Below are 13,970 nucleotides of genomic sequence, written 5' to 3'. Positions count from 1 at the left end.
CCTTCTGGAATACAAACACCACTAAACAGAAACGACCCGGTGCGCCGTGTTGGGAGTGGCTGTGGTTCGGAGGGCGGATAATGCTTTCATGCGATGGGGCTGACGACGTCGTTCAGTGCGAAGGGTTTTCCCCGCGACTCGCGAGAGATTCTCCAGACAGGTGCTCGGGATGAGCGAGGCAATTTGGGAATCGAGATGTGACAGCAGCGATGATCCCACACGGACGAAATTGTTTACCCCTTTTTTTACTTTCGGCGCCAGCCGTAAAATCTCATGGGCCGTGCGAAAGGCAGCATCGAGTCTTAACACCGATAGTGGTAACGCTGAGAGAAAGATTGGTGCCTGAGAAATGTTGCGCCATCTCAGGCCGATGCTCAAGCCTCTGCATAGCCACAGACCCCCCAAGCTTCAGCCACAGTGCCACATGCCACCTACGTCCACACGACACCGCAATCAGCCAGGTCCGATCCAGGGGACAAGGGCGAGACAATCGAAGTCTAGAAACAATCCGAAAACGATGCATTGAGCCCTCCTTGACGCCCTCACGACCTCACGAAATTGATGACATGAACGATTGCACCTCGCACACTCCCAGCACGTCAAGATGGATGATCTATCGGGATTGGACTGGTCGTCGTCGTCGGCCAGCAAGCCTGGCAACAAGGCGCCGCCGATGAACCCCTCAGGCGCCAACTACTTTGGCTCCATGCCCATGCGACAGACGACGGCCTCGACGCCATCCCCGTTCCCCTCCGGCCGCAACACGCCACTGTCCGCCCAAGGTTCTGGAGCTGTCCCCGCCGCAGCTCAACCCCCGGCCGCGAAGCCGGCGGGCGACAGCTTCAGCAACCTGATGAACTTCGCCGGCGGCCCGCCAAAGTCGACCGCGAACCTGAGCTTGCGCGAGCAGCAGCAGCGACTCGAGGCCGAGAAGAGAAAGAAGGAGGAGGAGCGAAGGAAGCAGGCGCAGGCGCAGTTCGGAGGAGGATTCCTGGACACTCTCGGCTCGGGCTCCGTGTCACGGACTACGTCACCGGGCATCCTGTCCCCTGGATCGTCTACCGGCAAGAAGGCCAGCGACGACGACGACCTCTTTGCGGCGTTCAACGCGGATACGAAGGTTGACAATGCCAGTCACTACCCACCGCCGCCTCAAAAGAGTCCCTCGCCCGCACTGGCGCAAACGCCTGCGTTGGATCTCAGCAATCCGAGCGCCTGGAACAAGCCTGCTGCCCCTGCCAACAATGGTGGCTTTGGAGACGACGATGACCCGTTCGGATTGAACCAGCTAAAGCCCAAGGCTTCCTCGCCCGCTCCGCCCCAACCTGCCGACGACGACGATTTCCTCGGTGACCTGGGCCGACCTGTGGAGGAGGTCCGTCGCAAGCAGCCACCGCCTCCCGAGCCCAGGCGGCCCGAACCCGGAAAGCCTATTGAGGCGTCTGATTCCAGCTCCGACGATGAGCAGCCCGCCCCGCGCGGCGAGATGGCCGAGTTTGATAAGGCTGTTGCCCAGCTTGTGGACTACGGCTTCACCTCTGAGAACGCGAGGCGGGGTCTGACGGAGAGTGGTGCGGGGTTGAATGTGCAGGCGGCGGCCAACTGGCTTCTGGACGATGCCCATCGTCAGGCCAAGGCTAAGGCCCAAGGCAAGGACCACGCGGCAGCGTCGAGAAGAGGACGGGAAGATGGGAGACATGAGAGTCAGCGGAGAGCCGACACACGGTCGCCAGCCAGCGGTGAACCAGACTTCTCCAAGACTGCCGCTGCTGTGGGCAGCAGTCTGTTCAAGACTGCCAACTCCCTCTGGAAGACCGGAAAGAAACAAATGCAGCAGGCTGTCGCGGAGTTCAACCAGGAGGGAGGCGACCCGAACCAGCCCAAGTGGATGCGCTCCGCGCAGCAAGACCGTACTCAGGCTCCCGAGAAGCGACGCGTGGAAGCTACGGACGAGGCTATGATGTTGGAGTCCGGTGGCCGTCCACCCAGGAAAGCTGGCCAGTCGTCGCAGTCATCGAGACCGGAGCCCCCTCACCGAACTGCTTCTCCAAAGGACGTTTCCCCCGCAGCCTCGGCACCGTCGAGCGGCAGAGGTACTCCAGTTCCGAAGTGGCAGCAGCAGGCTGGTCCGGCGGTGCCCGATTCGAGAACGCGCGCAAGCAAGCTGGCCATGGCAGATGACAGTGCGTCGTCATATGTTAGTCCTCATAGGAGGAAGAAGGCCACTCCTCAGCCTGAAGAAGCACCGCCAAAGCAGGAGGAGCCGGATCTGCTGTTCAACTCCCAAGCCCCTGCATCAAGACCCGTTCAGTCGCAGCCGAAGCCACAGCAGCAGCGCCCCGTGCAACCCTCGCAGCCTGCTCAGGCACCCAGACGTCCCCCTTCGCCCAAGCCAGCTCCCCGGCCTGCGCGCCAGATCCCTCCCATTACCCCAGCAGCCATACAGCAATCCACGAAACACCGCCTCGATGGAACAGCTCACTTCAAGCGTGGTGACTATGCCGCTGCTCATTCCTCATACTCGTCGTCCTTGTCTGCTGTACCAGCATCCCACCCCTTGGCGATCGTCATCCTCACCAACCGTGCCTTGACGGCTCTCAAGACGGGCGAGCCGAAACAAGCCGTCGAAGACGCTGACTCTGCGCTCAAGATCATCGGACCCGGCGGCGGCCAGGGCGAACAGGTGTCCGTCGTGGGTGACAACGGCGGCGGCGAGAAGCGCGACATGCGCGACCTCTACGGCAAGGCGCTCAGCCGCAAGGCCGAGGCCCTCGAGCAGATGGAGCGCTGGGGCGACGCCCACGCGGTGTGGTCGACCTGCGTCAAGAACGGCGTCGGCGGCGCCACGGCCATCTCCGGTCGCCAACGCTGCCAGAACGCCCTCGCGCCGAAGCCGAAACCGAAGCCCAGGCCTGCAGCTGCTCCTGCGCGGCCCCGTCCGGCGGCTACCCCGGCCAAGAGCTCTGAGGCGGTTGACCGGTTGCGTAAGCAAAACCAGGCGGCCGCTGCAGAGGACGACGAGAAGTTTGCGCTGTCGGAGAAGGTCGATGCTAAGATTGCGGCGTGGAGGGACGGCAAGAGGGATAACCTGCGCGCCCTCATCGGCAGCTTGGACCAGGTGCTCTGGGAGGGCAGTGGATGGAAGAAGGTGGGATTGCACGAGCTCGTCATGGCGAACAAGGTCAAGATCAACTACATGAAGGCCATTGCCAAGTGCCATCCCGACAAGGTATGTCGTATTCTGTTTCTAGCTTGTTGAGGGGTTGATGTACTAATTGCATGTGCGCAGCTCCCCCAAGACTCCAGCACGGAGGTCAGGCTCATCGCCGCGACGGTGTTTGCGACCCTGAACGAGAGCTGGGACAAGTTCAAGTCCGAGAACGGACTGTAACGTGGAGCATCTTCATGATTATTATCATCATCACATAGCTGTCATCTTTAGCGCGACATTTGCTCACGGCAAAGGAGCGCATGGACTCCTTCTCTCTGCCGTAATTAAGCATGAAATATAGAAGTGAACAAAGCGAACACTTCGATTTCCCCAAACGCCGTGCTATGCAAAGTAGTACTAGCTCCCCTCTACCAGATGTCTACGCCGTCTGTGACCGAATTAACCCCGCTCTTCCCGGCCGAGCAGCTTCTCTCCCCTCCGCGGATTCATTCGTAGTCTTGAGTTGCCCCCGTCATAGATACAGATCGGTTTTACAACCCCAGAGAGCGCCTGACCCCGTCGCGGACCTTTTGCTCGTACTCGCCGCGGCGCTCGCGCCACATCTTGGCGGCCTCGACGTTGGCGGGGCTCTCGTCGTTGGGCTCAGCAAGCATGCTCATGACGGAGATGAGGATCTTCTCAACGGACTGGATGGGGGACCAGCGCTCGGAGGCGTGCTCGTAGTGGTTCGGGTCGTCGCCGGGCGGGTGGAGGATGGAGATGCAGACGAGGCCGCTGGGGTAGACTTTTGCGGGGTTAGCTGCCATTCATCGATGTGCGTTGTGGTCCGGAAGAAGAAGGACGAGGAAGCAGACAAGGATATGATGCGACTCACTGTTGGGGTGCCACATGTCGACGAGGAACTTCATGGTCGGCGGGGCGAGGGGGTAGTCCTTGGGGAACTTGAGCTCGGCGGGGAAGACGCCGCCCTCGAAGGGGGTGCCCTCGGGACCCTGGATCAGGGCCTCCCACTGGAGGAGGTCGTCCTCGGAGACGGGGCCGGCGGTGATGCCCTCCGGCGGGTTGTTCGTCAGGGCGCGGTATTCCTGGAGGAGGCGGCGGTGGGCGGTGGATTGGGCCATTGTGTCCGCGGATGAGCAGGGGGAGGGGTAGAGGTATGCGGTGTGGCGTCGCAGCGAGGAATGAAGGGAGAGAGAGAGCCGTTGAGGAAGGGGTCCGGTCGTGTAGGGGTGTGTGTTTGGGTGAAGATTGTGCCGGGCCTTTTTGTTGGGTTTGAAGACACCGTTCGACTTACACAATCGTCGGGATGGGTGCTGTTGTCATGGAGTGAGCGATTGTCGGTGCGTCGGCAGCTGGGAGGTTGGCGGGGGTGGGCCCCCCGTGGCTCCAGGTTCGGTGCTAGCAGCAGTAGGCACGTAATTCCCCGAGGTTTTGCCACCCGGTGATGCGCGTGCAAATCGGAGCTTGGGTCGGCAGCCGCTGCTGCGAAGCATTTTTGGAGCTTTGTCCACCACAACCCGACTGCTGCACCTTTTTCTGCCCTGGGCCGACCTCACCCGTTTATCCCGGCAGCAACCTCCCAACGCAACCTCTTTTCTGCGGGAAAAGTTGCACCACACAGGCAGGGTAAAGACACATTCGCACAACTTTACCCTATGCCTCCCACGAAATGCCACCACGAGTGTCACTGAGGCCAATCGCCGGCCGTGCGGCTTCCCTTGCCGCAGGCAAGCAGCAACCCTCGACGCCCGCAGTATGCCTGTTCTGCTCGCTCTCCACAGCTCCTCCGACACCTTTACGACGCACCGCCAGCAATACTCGACGGGGACCCTCGAAGCAGCGCCGGTACTTCCAATCCTCCACGCACGCGATTCACTCCTCGGCAAGCAGCAGCGGCGCCGCCGCTCAAAATGCGCGGTCGGAGCTGATCGACGTCCTGCTCGAGCTGCAGAAGCACGCCGTCAACCACGTCAACTTGTCCCGTCTGCAAGTAGCACTGCAGGGCCTGCGCCAGGAACCCGGGCACGAGAACGTGCGCGTCGCGATCCTCGCCCTGGCGGACGGCGCACGCGAACCCGGAAAGACGGCGAGGGAGCTCTTGAGGGTGCTGCTTGCGGACCCGCTGGGCGACGAGGCGGAGTGGGAGAGGGCCGTGAAGGGCCATGACACGACGCAGCCGCTTGTTGTGCGGGTCGGCGAGGCCAAGGGCGACGAGGGGAAAGGCACTACGCTGACGATATCTAAGACAAATCTGCTGCACGAGCTGGATGTGTCGTCGCCTGCGTTGAATGGGTGCGGGGTGGAGCTGCTGCTGATGGAGGTGAATCCTCTTTCTGCGTCGGCGGCGACGGCTGGGCAGGCGGCGGCGGTGATGGATGTGGAGCAGGCTGTTTTGGTGCCGACTGTTGATATCCAGTCGAGCTCGGGGCGATACACCCCTGTGACTACCCCGGTGCACAAGGCTATTGTCGTGTCGGAGGGGATCATGGGCGCTGCGGCGGTGGCGGCGTTGCCGTTGGCGGAGTACCGTGATTCCGTTCTCGCGGCGGTCAACTTACCAAAGTACCCTGTTGAGGAAGGCGAGCAGCTTGCATTCCAGCCCATTGACGTGAGTGTTGGCAGCAAGGGTCTTGATCGCATCCGAGAGAACATTGGTAATGCGATGGAGTATGAGCGGGCGTGGTACAAGAGCAATGTGCCCGCCATTGTCGAGTGGCTGAAGGCTGGGGTGGAGAACAACCCGGCAGGGGCCACGAAGCCGGTCGTGAAGACGCACATCGCCTCTCTACTGCGCAACGCTCTCGCGGAGATTGAGGCCGAGCAGGCGCGCCTTACGTCTGGACGGCTATCAGCAGAGGTTGCTTCGCCCAAGTTGGCAGTTATGAACGAGCGGCTGGCGGAGTGGTCACAATTCGCGCACGAGGAGCTACAGCAACAGCTCGACCTCGCGTTCGCAGGCACAAGATGGCGCAAGCTGGGCTGGTGGAAGCTCTTCTGGCGCGTAGACGACGTTGGCGTCCTCACCTCGGACATGCTCAACCAGCGGTTCCTCCCTGGCGCTGAGCGCGAGCTCGTCTTCCTCGCCGGCCGCATCGCCGAGTCTGGCGTCGTGCCCGCCCTCGAGGCGCCCACCTACACCCAACCAACATCCGAACTGCAGCCGCAGCCGGAAACCAAGACGATCACGAAAATCACCAGCCGCACGCCAAAGTGGCCCACGCACATCTCCTTCACCCGCCGCTACCTCCACGAGGAAACCGTCCCCGCGCTGCAGGCCCTCGCGCAGAAGCTCGTGCTGCAGGCGTCGAGCACCTCGGCCCTAACCGGCGCGCTCGCGGGCCTGCTCTACGTCTCGCAGTACGCGGGGTCGATCTACGAGGCGGGCGCCGTGGCGGCGCTCGGCATCATGTGGAGCCTGCGCAACCTGCAGAAGAAGTGGGAGACGGCGCGGACGTACTGGGAGGGCGAGGTGCGCGAGGAGGGACGCAAGGCGGTCAGGGCGGTCGAGCAGAGCGTTGTCGAATCGCTGGACACGCCGAGGGACACGCCGATTGAGGGCGAGGAGGAGCTGCGCAAGGCCAAGGAGCTGGTGGAGAAGGCCGAGGACGCGCTGAAGCGTCTCGAGTAAGGAGGAGCTCTTGGTTTTGCGATCACGTTGTACCATCATCTGTATAATGTATAAAACACAAAAGTCACCATAGACAAAACATGACAAAAGCTCTTTCAGATTTCATGACACGACTATGCTCCAATACGGATGGTTTTGTGCCTCTTTTGGAGAATGGGCAAGAGTGGCACCTCTTTTTGGCATTGATATTCCGGCATTGACTCTCTCATCTTAGCTGGTCCGTCAGCGGATTTTGTAGCTTGGAGTTTTGACAACGGCTCAAGAGAGTGAGGCCTACCCTAGCAAACCGCTGTATCCCTCTTCTAGAAAGCATATGGTTGAATGGTATCGTTACTTCTCCTGACGTCATCCCCTATATAATCACTCTTGCGTAACCCCTTATTCAGAACCCAGAAACCGTAAAACGCCGTGAACTTTTTTCTCTTCGAGATCGGTGTGTTGGAGTTCCGCCCGCTTTTCCTTTGCTCAGACTGCCTCGCCTTGGTTTGCCCTGCCTCTTGTCGAATCAAGCGTGGTTCGGCACGCGTTTTTTTTTTTTTTTTGTCATATGTATTGAGTAGTAGCGCCATCGGCAATGCCAGATCGTTGCTGGATCACTCGTCATGCCTGCCGCCAGAATCCTGCAGAATGGCCACCAGATAGTCCGTCAAACCCGGATGTCTCCTGTTTACCTGCCTCCACGACCACTGGCGCGGGCCCTGCTGACGGTCGCGCGACCACGGGCCATGCCGACACCGCGGCCGCGGACGTTGCGGGAGCGGAACATGGGTGCGTTGCGAAGCATGTCGGGGACGATGAAGAAGCGGACGTGGGAGCCGCGGATGTAGACTTGGTCGAGGTGAGAGACGCGGCCGTCGCGGGCGGTGACGGTGATGTCCTTAAGCTGGACGTTCATGTTGTCCTCGGCTGGAGTACGGTAGAATGTTAGCAATCGGGTTCTGTGCATAAGCCGAATGGGGAGACGGGGAAAGTGTGTACCTTCGAGAAGCTTGCCGCGGTAGGTTTGGCCCGAGGTGATTTCGAGGGTGACGATGTGGCCCTGTTCCGCGCGCTGGGTTAGCTGTGCTGTTCACTCTTTCTGTGAAGGATTGGGATTGAATATACCTGAGCCTCGTTGAGGAGCTTGATGGGGATGCCGATTGTGGAAGTCATTGTTGCGGTCGGGAGAGGGGGGAAGCTGTTGTGGGGGTTGGTGGATTGGGAGGTCGGCTAGGCAGCTTGTCGCGATCGCGCGGGTGTTTGGTGGTGGAAGGATAAAATGTGAGGCCCGCGGTTTGGGGGATAGCTGGCCCTTTGGTTTTTCCGTGCCGGCGATTTGGCCTCACCTTCGCTCACCGAGGTGTGCGACCTGGAGGGTGCGTTGCAGAGCGGGGGGGTTTCGGTGTGGGGTCAAATGGCCGGCACCCTTTGAGCTGCAACCAACGTGACGAGCGACAAGCAACAACCAAAACTGGCAATATCTTGCTTTACATTCTGATATGTAGTAAATCATAGTTCTTGATCGGTTCTTGATACTCTTAAAACAACCATTGGACATGAAAGACACATCTGACCACTGCCCACGTCAGCTTGTCAACATGTCGACACCCACAGCAAAGCCAGCACGGCGTGTTCTTAGTTCTTACATAGATGCAGGACTATCCGGGAAAAATTGATGCCCGAGATGTCGAGGTTCAAAGTGTATCGCTGACGCGTCTTGCAATCTCGCTGACTATGGACTCCGTTGATCAAGGTAACAGCTCGGTGGGCAGCATTTACCGGAGAGCACAGTTTCCGAATTCGAACCACTCAACCAATCAACGTCATAAAGGAAGAACGCGGCGATAGTTGCCCAAGCGTGCAGTCAAATAAGATGACTCAGCGGTAATGCGGCCCGTAGGATATCATGAGCAGCGTATCGAAACGGCCATCTGATAATGAATCATGCCAAAGTTTGCAGCGGTTCCCTCTGAATACGCGGGGAACACCAACCGACCGGACGAACAAAGCCACATCAAAATCCGTGATCGGCAGACATTGGCGTGTCAAAATCCAAGGGAACGGTCGGCGGTCGGCAGTCCAGCCCGCCGTGCTACGCCCAAGCCACACACCAAAAACACGGTCGAATAAGGGGCCACGGCGCAGGCCTAGCTTCGGGATTTTCTGTGGGCTCGATCTCGGGTCCGATTTCCAGGATGGGAATCCTCATACTACCGAGCCCCCTGTCACCGGGCCTCAGCTGGAGCAACTCCCGACGAACACAGCAAGTCCAGTAGGATTCAGCTGTTTGTCTGTTTTGTTTGACGAAAGTGGATGCCGCACCGTCTCATATGCTGGCGCCTGCCGGTACATGGGACCAGGCTTCGGCTCGGGTGTCATTTAGGACCCGATTCCACCGTACGGACGGACAGCCCACGCCAGCCGATTCCAAACATAGGGGATCTGCCGCTGTTGAGATGGGAATTGTATTAAAAGAGAAGGTCGTCTGAAGTTGTTCGCTTTTGAATTGGTAGACATCAGTATTCTAGAAATCAACAACCACCTGACATTATACCATTCCATTTTCATCTTATTTTGCATAGCGATTATCACTTCAGAAATTCAATATGGGCTTCAAGGTCATTATCGCTGGAGGCAGTGTCTCTGGACTGTCTCTGGCGAACATGCTGGAAAAGTTCAACATTGACTACGTCCTCCTCGAAGCTTACCCCCAAATTGCACCCCAAGTCGGTGCAAGTATCGGACTGCTGTCCAACGGCTTCCGCATACTCGACCAGTTCGGCTGCTACGAGCCTATCCGCGACATTGCAGGAGACTTTTACCTGAAGGCTAGTATTCGCGGATCTGATGGCAGGGTAAAATCAGAAAACTCGCGTACCTCCACTCACCACCTGGAAAACCGGTATGTTTGATCTGGCAACACGGCACACAGCATAGTCGGCACTAACAACATTCCAGACTCGGGTACCCCTCTATCTTCATTGATAGACAGATTCTTCTTCAGGTCCTCTATGACAACTTGCAACACAAGGAGAAGGTTCTCACGAAGAAGAGAGTTTCTCGAGTTGATCTTGTCAAGGGTGGTGTCCAGGTTCACACCGACGACGGATCCGTCTATGAGGGAGATATTATTGTTGGCGCAGATGGCATTCACAGCGCTGTTAGAGAGGAGATGTGGCGCATTGGAAAGGAAGAGACGCCAGGATACTTCCCCGAAGATGAGCAGTCCAGTACGTCACCTAAAGTGTTGCAGTGCTTACATTTCCTCTTACTTACTCGTTTGTAGGAGTTCCCGTCGACACAAAGTGCATCTTTGGCATCTCCAAACGCCCCACAGACCTGCCGCCGTACACACAACAAACGGTGCACCAAGGGGGCCGAAGCTATCTGATTGTGCACGCGCCCGGCAACAGGACGTATTGGTTCTTGTTCAAGGGCACTGGCAAGACCATTTACGGCAAGGATATTCCTCGATACTCTGAGGATGACAAGGAGAAGTTGGCGAGTGAGCACAAGGATGACAAGGTCTACGATGACTTGACCTTCGGTGCCATCTACAAGAACCGCATCATGTCGACCCTGGTTCCGCTAGAGGAGTACGTGTTCGAGAAGTGGCATTACAAGAGGATTATCACCATCGGCGACGCAAGCCACAAGGTGGGTGGCATTCAAACCCCTGTGCATTCAAGACCTAGACTAACGAGTTCAAGATCGACCCCATCTCCGGTCAAGGCGGTAACGGCGCCATCGAAGCTGCAGCCCTCCTCATCAACGCCCTGACCGACATGCTCGAGAAGAATCCCAAGAACCCAACTGAGGAGGACATCAGCAATGCCTTCGCCTACGTCCACGAGAAGCGCCACGCGAGAGCCAAGGCCTTGGTCTCCAGCGCCCACAACCTCCAGATGATCCTGACCGGCAGATCGCCCCTTTCCACCATCGTCGTGAACGTCCTCATGCCTATCCTCGGCGAGGAGAGCTTCCTCAAGACCATCACTCCTATCGCCACAGCCAGCCACCACATTAAGAGACTCCCTCTTCCGAAGAGACTCCGTCTCATCCCTTACAACGACGAGCTCCCTGCCAGGCCTATCGAGAGCAAGGCAACCTGGGCGCCATTCGTTCTGTCTGCAGGAGTCCTGGGTGCGTTGTTGTACCAAGCAGCGTCGCCAGCGTACATCGCCAACGTCGTCCGTTCATTCCAGGCACTTCCAGCTTTGCTGAATGGTGCAACGAGCAACTCCAGCCTCGTTGCTTCATTTGCAGCGCCTGCGGCGGAGAATACAGCGCAGACTATCCAGCTCCGAGCCAACCTCCTTTCTGCTCTCACGATGTGGTTTGTAGAAGGTAGCCGCGTTGGTAACAAGATCGCCGTTCTTTCTTGGTACGTATCCTAGTCATCGCCGAGTATCCATATAACTAACAAAGACTGCAGGCCCGCCACAGCCGTCGCCGCGTACACCATTCTCGGACCCAAGGCCGTCATGCCTGCGTTCAGCTTGGCAACGCTTCTTCTGGGCGCCAACAACATCCCCGGCCGCCATGTTCCCACCAACATCGCGAAGTCAATCCTGCCCGCCGTTGTCACAGGCTACGGTATCCCTATGGTCCTGGCATCTCTGCCTATTCAGAACCCGCAACTTCGTCAAGCCGCCAACGTCGTCGCCACCGCGGCCCCTCTGCTCAGCGCAGCTCTCCTCAAGCTGATCCCCAACGCGATCAAGGCCGTCAAGAACCTCATCAACCCGCCCAAGCCCGACGTCGAGGTCAAGGAGGAAGACACAGAGGAGTTCCTCGACATGTACCAGAAGAAGGATGTTGCGCCGCTGAAGTCCACCTACGCCTTTACCGCAGGAGTTTGCGCCGTCGCCCACATCGTCGGTGCCATCTACACCAACTTCGAGAGCCCTTCCACAGTTGGAGCTGCGGGTCTGCTCACTGGCAGCGGCGCCTTGTTCGGATTGGCCTCTATCACCTTGTCCTCGTACCTGACTTGGGACTTGAGGACACAGGGATACCTGACCAACAAGCAAACCCTGGTCGCGGGTCTGGCTAACCTTGCTAGCAACATCTTGCTCGGCCCTGGAGCTGCTTTCTCTGGCTTCTTTTACTGGCGCGAGCACGTCATTTCTAGCTTGGGCGACACATTTCCTTAAGTAATTCAGCATGAGCATGAGCATAGACGCATAGAAGCGCTAATGTTCTCTCATCATAGGGTTTATCTCTTTTGTTTGTAGCGTGGGCTTAGACTAAACAGTCTCTTCATATCATAGAATGTAGTTTATATCATACAATGGGAATTGAAGATTAGAGACTGTCCACGTTTGTTAGAACCTTCGCATCTCTCGTAGACATATGTGAAGATACTCAAATCCTCACCCTGTAGTCAAACCATGACTGGACCAACAGAAATCTAGGAGCAAGGATGCAACCGCCCGCCATGCAGAGAACTCCGACGTATAAGCCCGCGAGTGCCATGCCGCCAATACTTTCCAATATCTGACCTCCGATTGGAACTGTAATCAAGAGAGCAAAGCTGACAGTGAAATTCATACTTCCAAAACATCGACCATAGTCTTTGGTCTGGCACGTCTTGCCCATGCATGCGGGAATCAGGGACGAGAACACTCCCGAGCTGAAGCCCCATAGAACCGCAAACACGTAGAGGGCCTGGACATGCGTCGTGCCAAATGGGAGTATCGTAACTGCGACACACACAATGGTGACGCATGTGCTTGTGAACAGAACGTTATAGTGCCCGAGCTTGTCGCCCAGAAACCCGGCTCCGATCCTGCTGATGTAGCCACAGCTGTTGACGATGGCTACGATGTTATATCCCGTGTCAGCAGGATACCCGGCCCAGTTTGCCAGTGTGGGAAAGATGCCTGAAATGCCGAAGATGACGAATTCGAGAAGGAAGAAGGCCGCTGCGATGAGTGAGAAAGGCGGGGGCGCCGAAGGCGGCGAAGTTGATGGTCGCGCTTGCGGCGCGGTGTCTCGGGGTAGAAACAGCGGGGTCCGTAGATGGCTGTGAAGGAACAACGAGTTGCGTGTGATGGTGAGTTCGGGACAGCTTTGCGAAGGGGATGAAGCATAGCGTCCCTGGGATCATGACGCCTGCGATGGTGAAGCCCACAAACCGCATCGACCATGCCCAGCCCCATTTGGGGAACAGCTCTCGCAGAAGAAATGGGAAGACCACACCACCGAGCGCAGAACCAGTGAGTGCTAGTCCTATGGCGAGACCGCGCAGTCTCGTAAATATCTTGCCTACGACGGACACGGCGACCGTCGATGCTGACGCGCCGCCGATACCGCCGTAGATGCCGAGGCAGAGCATGAACTGCCATAATACTTGCATTCGGCCAGGAGGAAGAAAGTTGGAAGAGTAAGAGCCGTAGAAAGAGGTGCGAGAACTTCGGTCCCATAACGGTCAATTATAGGACCTGCTTGGATTCCGAGGAAAAGTGTGAGGGCGGTGTAGAGGCCCGTCACCCAGCCGATGTCGCGGGCCGAGTATCCTGAGAGCTGGTGGATTTGGAGATAGGCTTGGACTGTGCCGATAGCCTGGGGAAATCCTGAAGTGATGTATTTAACAGACTGTGTCTTCGAAGGTGGTAGGAATCAGACTCACCATATGATGGCAGCAGGAATATGAACGCTCCCAGAACGCATGCCCATGATGAAATCCTGTTCTCAATGTCTGCTGACCTGGTGTTTCGTAGACTTGGAGCATCTGAAGGAGGAGCCTGTTGACCGCTCTCTAGCTCAAAATTGTCAGACGCAGCTTCGCGCACCGTTCCGAGGTCGGAGTTGCTCTGGGCGCTTGGCGACGACATTGCCAACGGAGCTTGGCTTCAGCCCTTGAAATACACAGAGATGTATTGGATCAATTGAGAATCCGGAACAGAGAAGATTCCTCCAGATACAAGCACTCGGGGACGTGCGGGTTGAGAGAGTAGTGTTGGAAGAAAGGCGGGCGAGAAACTGAGATGATAGTGCGGGGATCGGCGGCGCGACGATGTGGGATGCCGACGGTGGAGTCTCGCCGGTCCGGCCCGAGGTGGCCCACAGTCGGATCGAGTTCCGGCCCTGTATTGTGGCTCAAGTATCGCTACTGTGACGTGTATTCAAAGTTGGCTAGATTATTGGGGACATGTGATATTCAAACTTTTGGTAAACGAGTAGACT

General features: G+C 57.7%; 6 protein-coding genes across 6 annotated transcripts; 3 read left to right on the top strand and 3 right to left on the bottom strand.

Moving 5' to 3' along the window:
- Positions 1 to 604: 604 nt before the first annotated feature.
- ucp7 (UBA domain-containing protein 7) lies at positions 605 to 3,391 on the top strand (the record flags this gene model as incomplete). The annotated part of the gene is made up of 2 exons (XM_037319501.1): positions 605 to 3,229; positions 3,290 to 3,391. The coding sequence occupies 2 exons, from the start codon at positions 605 to 607 to the stop codon at positions 3,389 to 3,391; spliced, it is 2,727 nt and encodes a 908-aa protein (XP_037182183.1).
- A 311-nt stretch (positions 3,392 to 3,702) lies between these two features.
- ubc7 (Ubiquitin-conjugating enzyme E2-18 kDa) lies at positions 3,703 to 4,293 on the bottom strand (the record flags this gene model as incomplete). Its single annotated transcript, XM_037319500.1, has 2 exons — positions 3,703 to 3,956; positions 4,047 to 4,293. The coding sequence occupies 2 exons, from the start codon at positions 4,291 to 4,293 to the stop codon at positions 3,703 to 3,705; spliced, it is 501 nt and encodes a 166-aa protein (XP_037182180.1).
- A 548-nt stretch (positions 4,294 to 4,841) lies between these two features.
- CGCA056_v004244 (uncharacterized protein) lies at positions 4,842 to 6,800 on the top strand (the record flags this gene model as incomplete). The annotated part of the gene is made up of 1 exon (XM_037319499.1): positions 4,842 to 6,800. The coding sequence occupies one exon, from the start codon at positions 4,842 to 4,844 to the stop codon at positions 6,798 to 6,800; it is 1,959 nt and encodes a 652-aa protein (XP_037182181.1).
- Positions 6,801 to 7,467: 667 nt separating this feature from the next.
- Positions 7,468 to 7,952, bottom strand: snrpd3 (Small nuclear ribonucleoprotein Sm D3; the record flags this gene model as incomplete). Its single annotated transcript, XM_037319498.1, has 3 exons — positions 7,468 to 7,706; positions 7,779 to 7,839; positions 7,905 to 7,952. 3 exons carry the CDS (start codon positions 7,950 to 7,952, stop codon positions 7,468 to 7,470), a joined length of 348 nt encoding a protein of 115 aa, XP_037182178.1.
- Positions 7,953 to 9,385: 1,433 nt separating this feature from the next.
- Positions 9,386 to 11,935, top strand: andE-2 (FAD-dependent monooxygenase andE; the record flags this gene model as incomplete). Its single annotated transcript, XM_037319497.1, has 5 exons — positions 9,386 to 9,681; positions 9,738 to 10,009; positions 10,066 to 10,436; positions 10,490 to 11,163; positions 11,215 to 11,935. 5 exons carry the CDS (start codon positions 9,386 to 9,388, stop codon positions 11,933 to 11,935), a joined length of 2,334 nt encoding a protein of 777 aa, XP_037182179.1.
- A 211-nt stretch (positions 11,936 to 12,146) lies between these two features.
- Positions 12,147 to 13,618, bottom strand: MCH5-2 (Riboflavin transporter MCH5; the record flags this gene model as incomplete). The annotated part of the gene is made up of 3 exons (XM_037319496.1): positions 12,147 to 12,706; positions 13,082 to 13,357; positions 13,414 to 13,618. 3 exons carry the CDS (start codon positions 13,616 to 13,618, stop codon positions 12,147 to 12,149), a joined length of 1,041 nt encoding a protein of 346 aa, XP_037182176.1.
- Between the last annotated feature and the right edge of the window lie 352 nt (positions 13,619 to 13,970).

Source organism: Colletotrichum aenigma, assembly GCF_013390185.1.
Source record: "Colletotrichum aenigma strain Cg56 chromosome Unknown KSG_Cg56_contig03, whole genome shotgun sequence".
Taxonomy (NCBI): Eukaryota; Fungi; Ascomycota; class Sordariomycetes; order Glomerellales; family Glomerellaceae; genus Colletotrichum; species Colletotrichum aenigma.
Note: the sequence above shows the minus strand (reverse complement) of the source record. Positions and strands in the feature narration are given on the sequence as shown.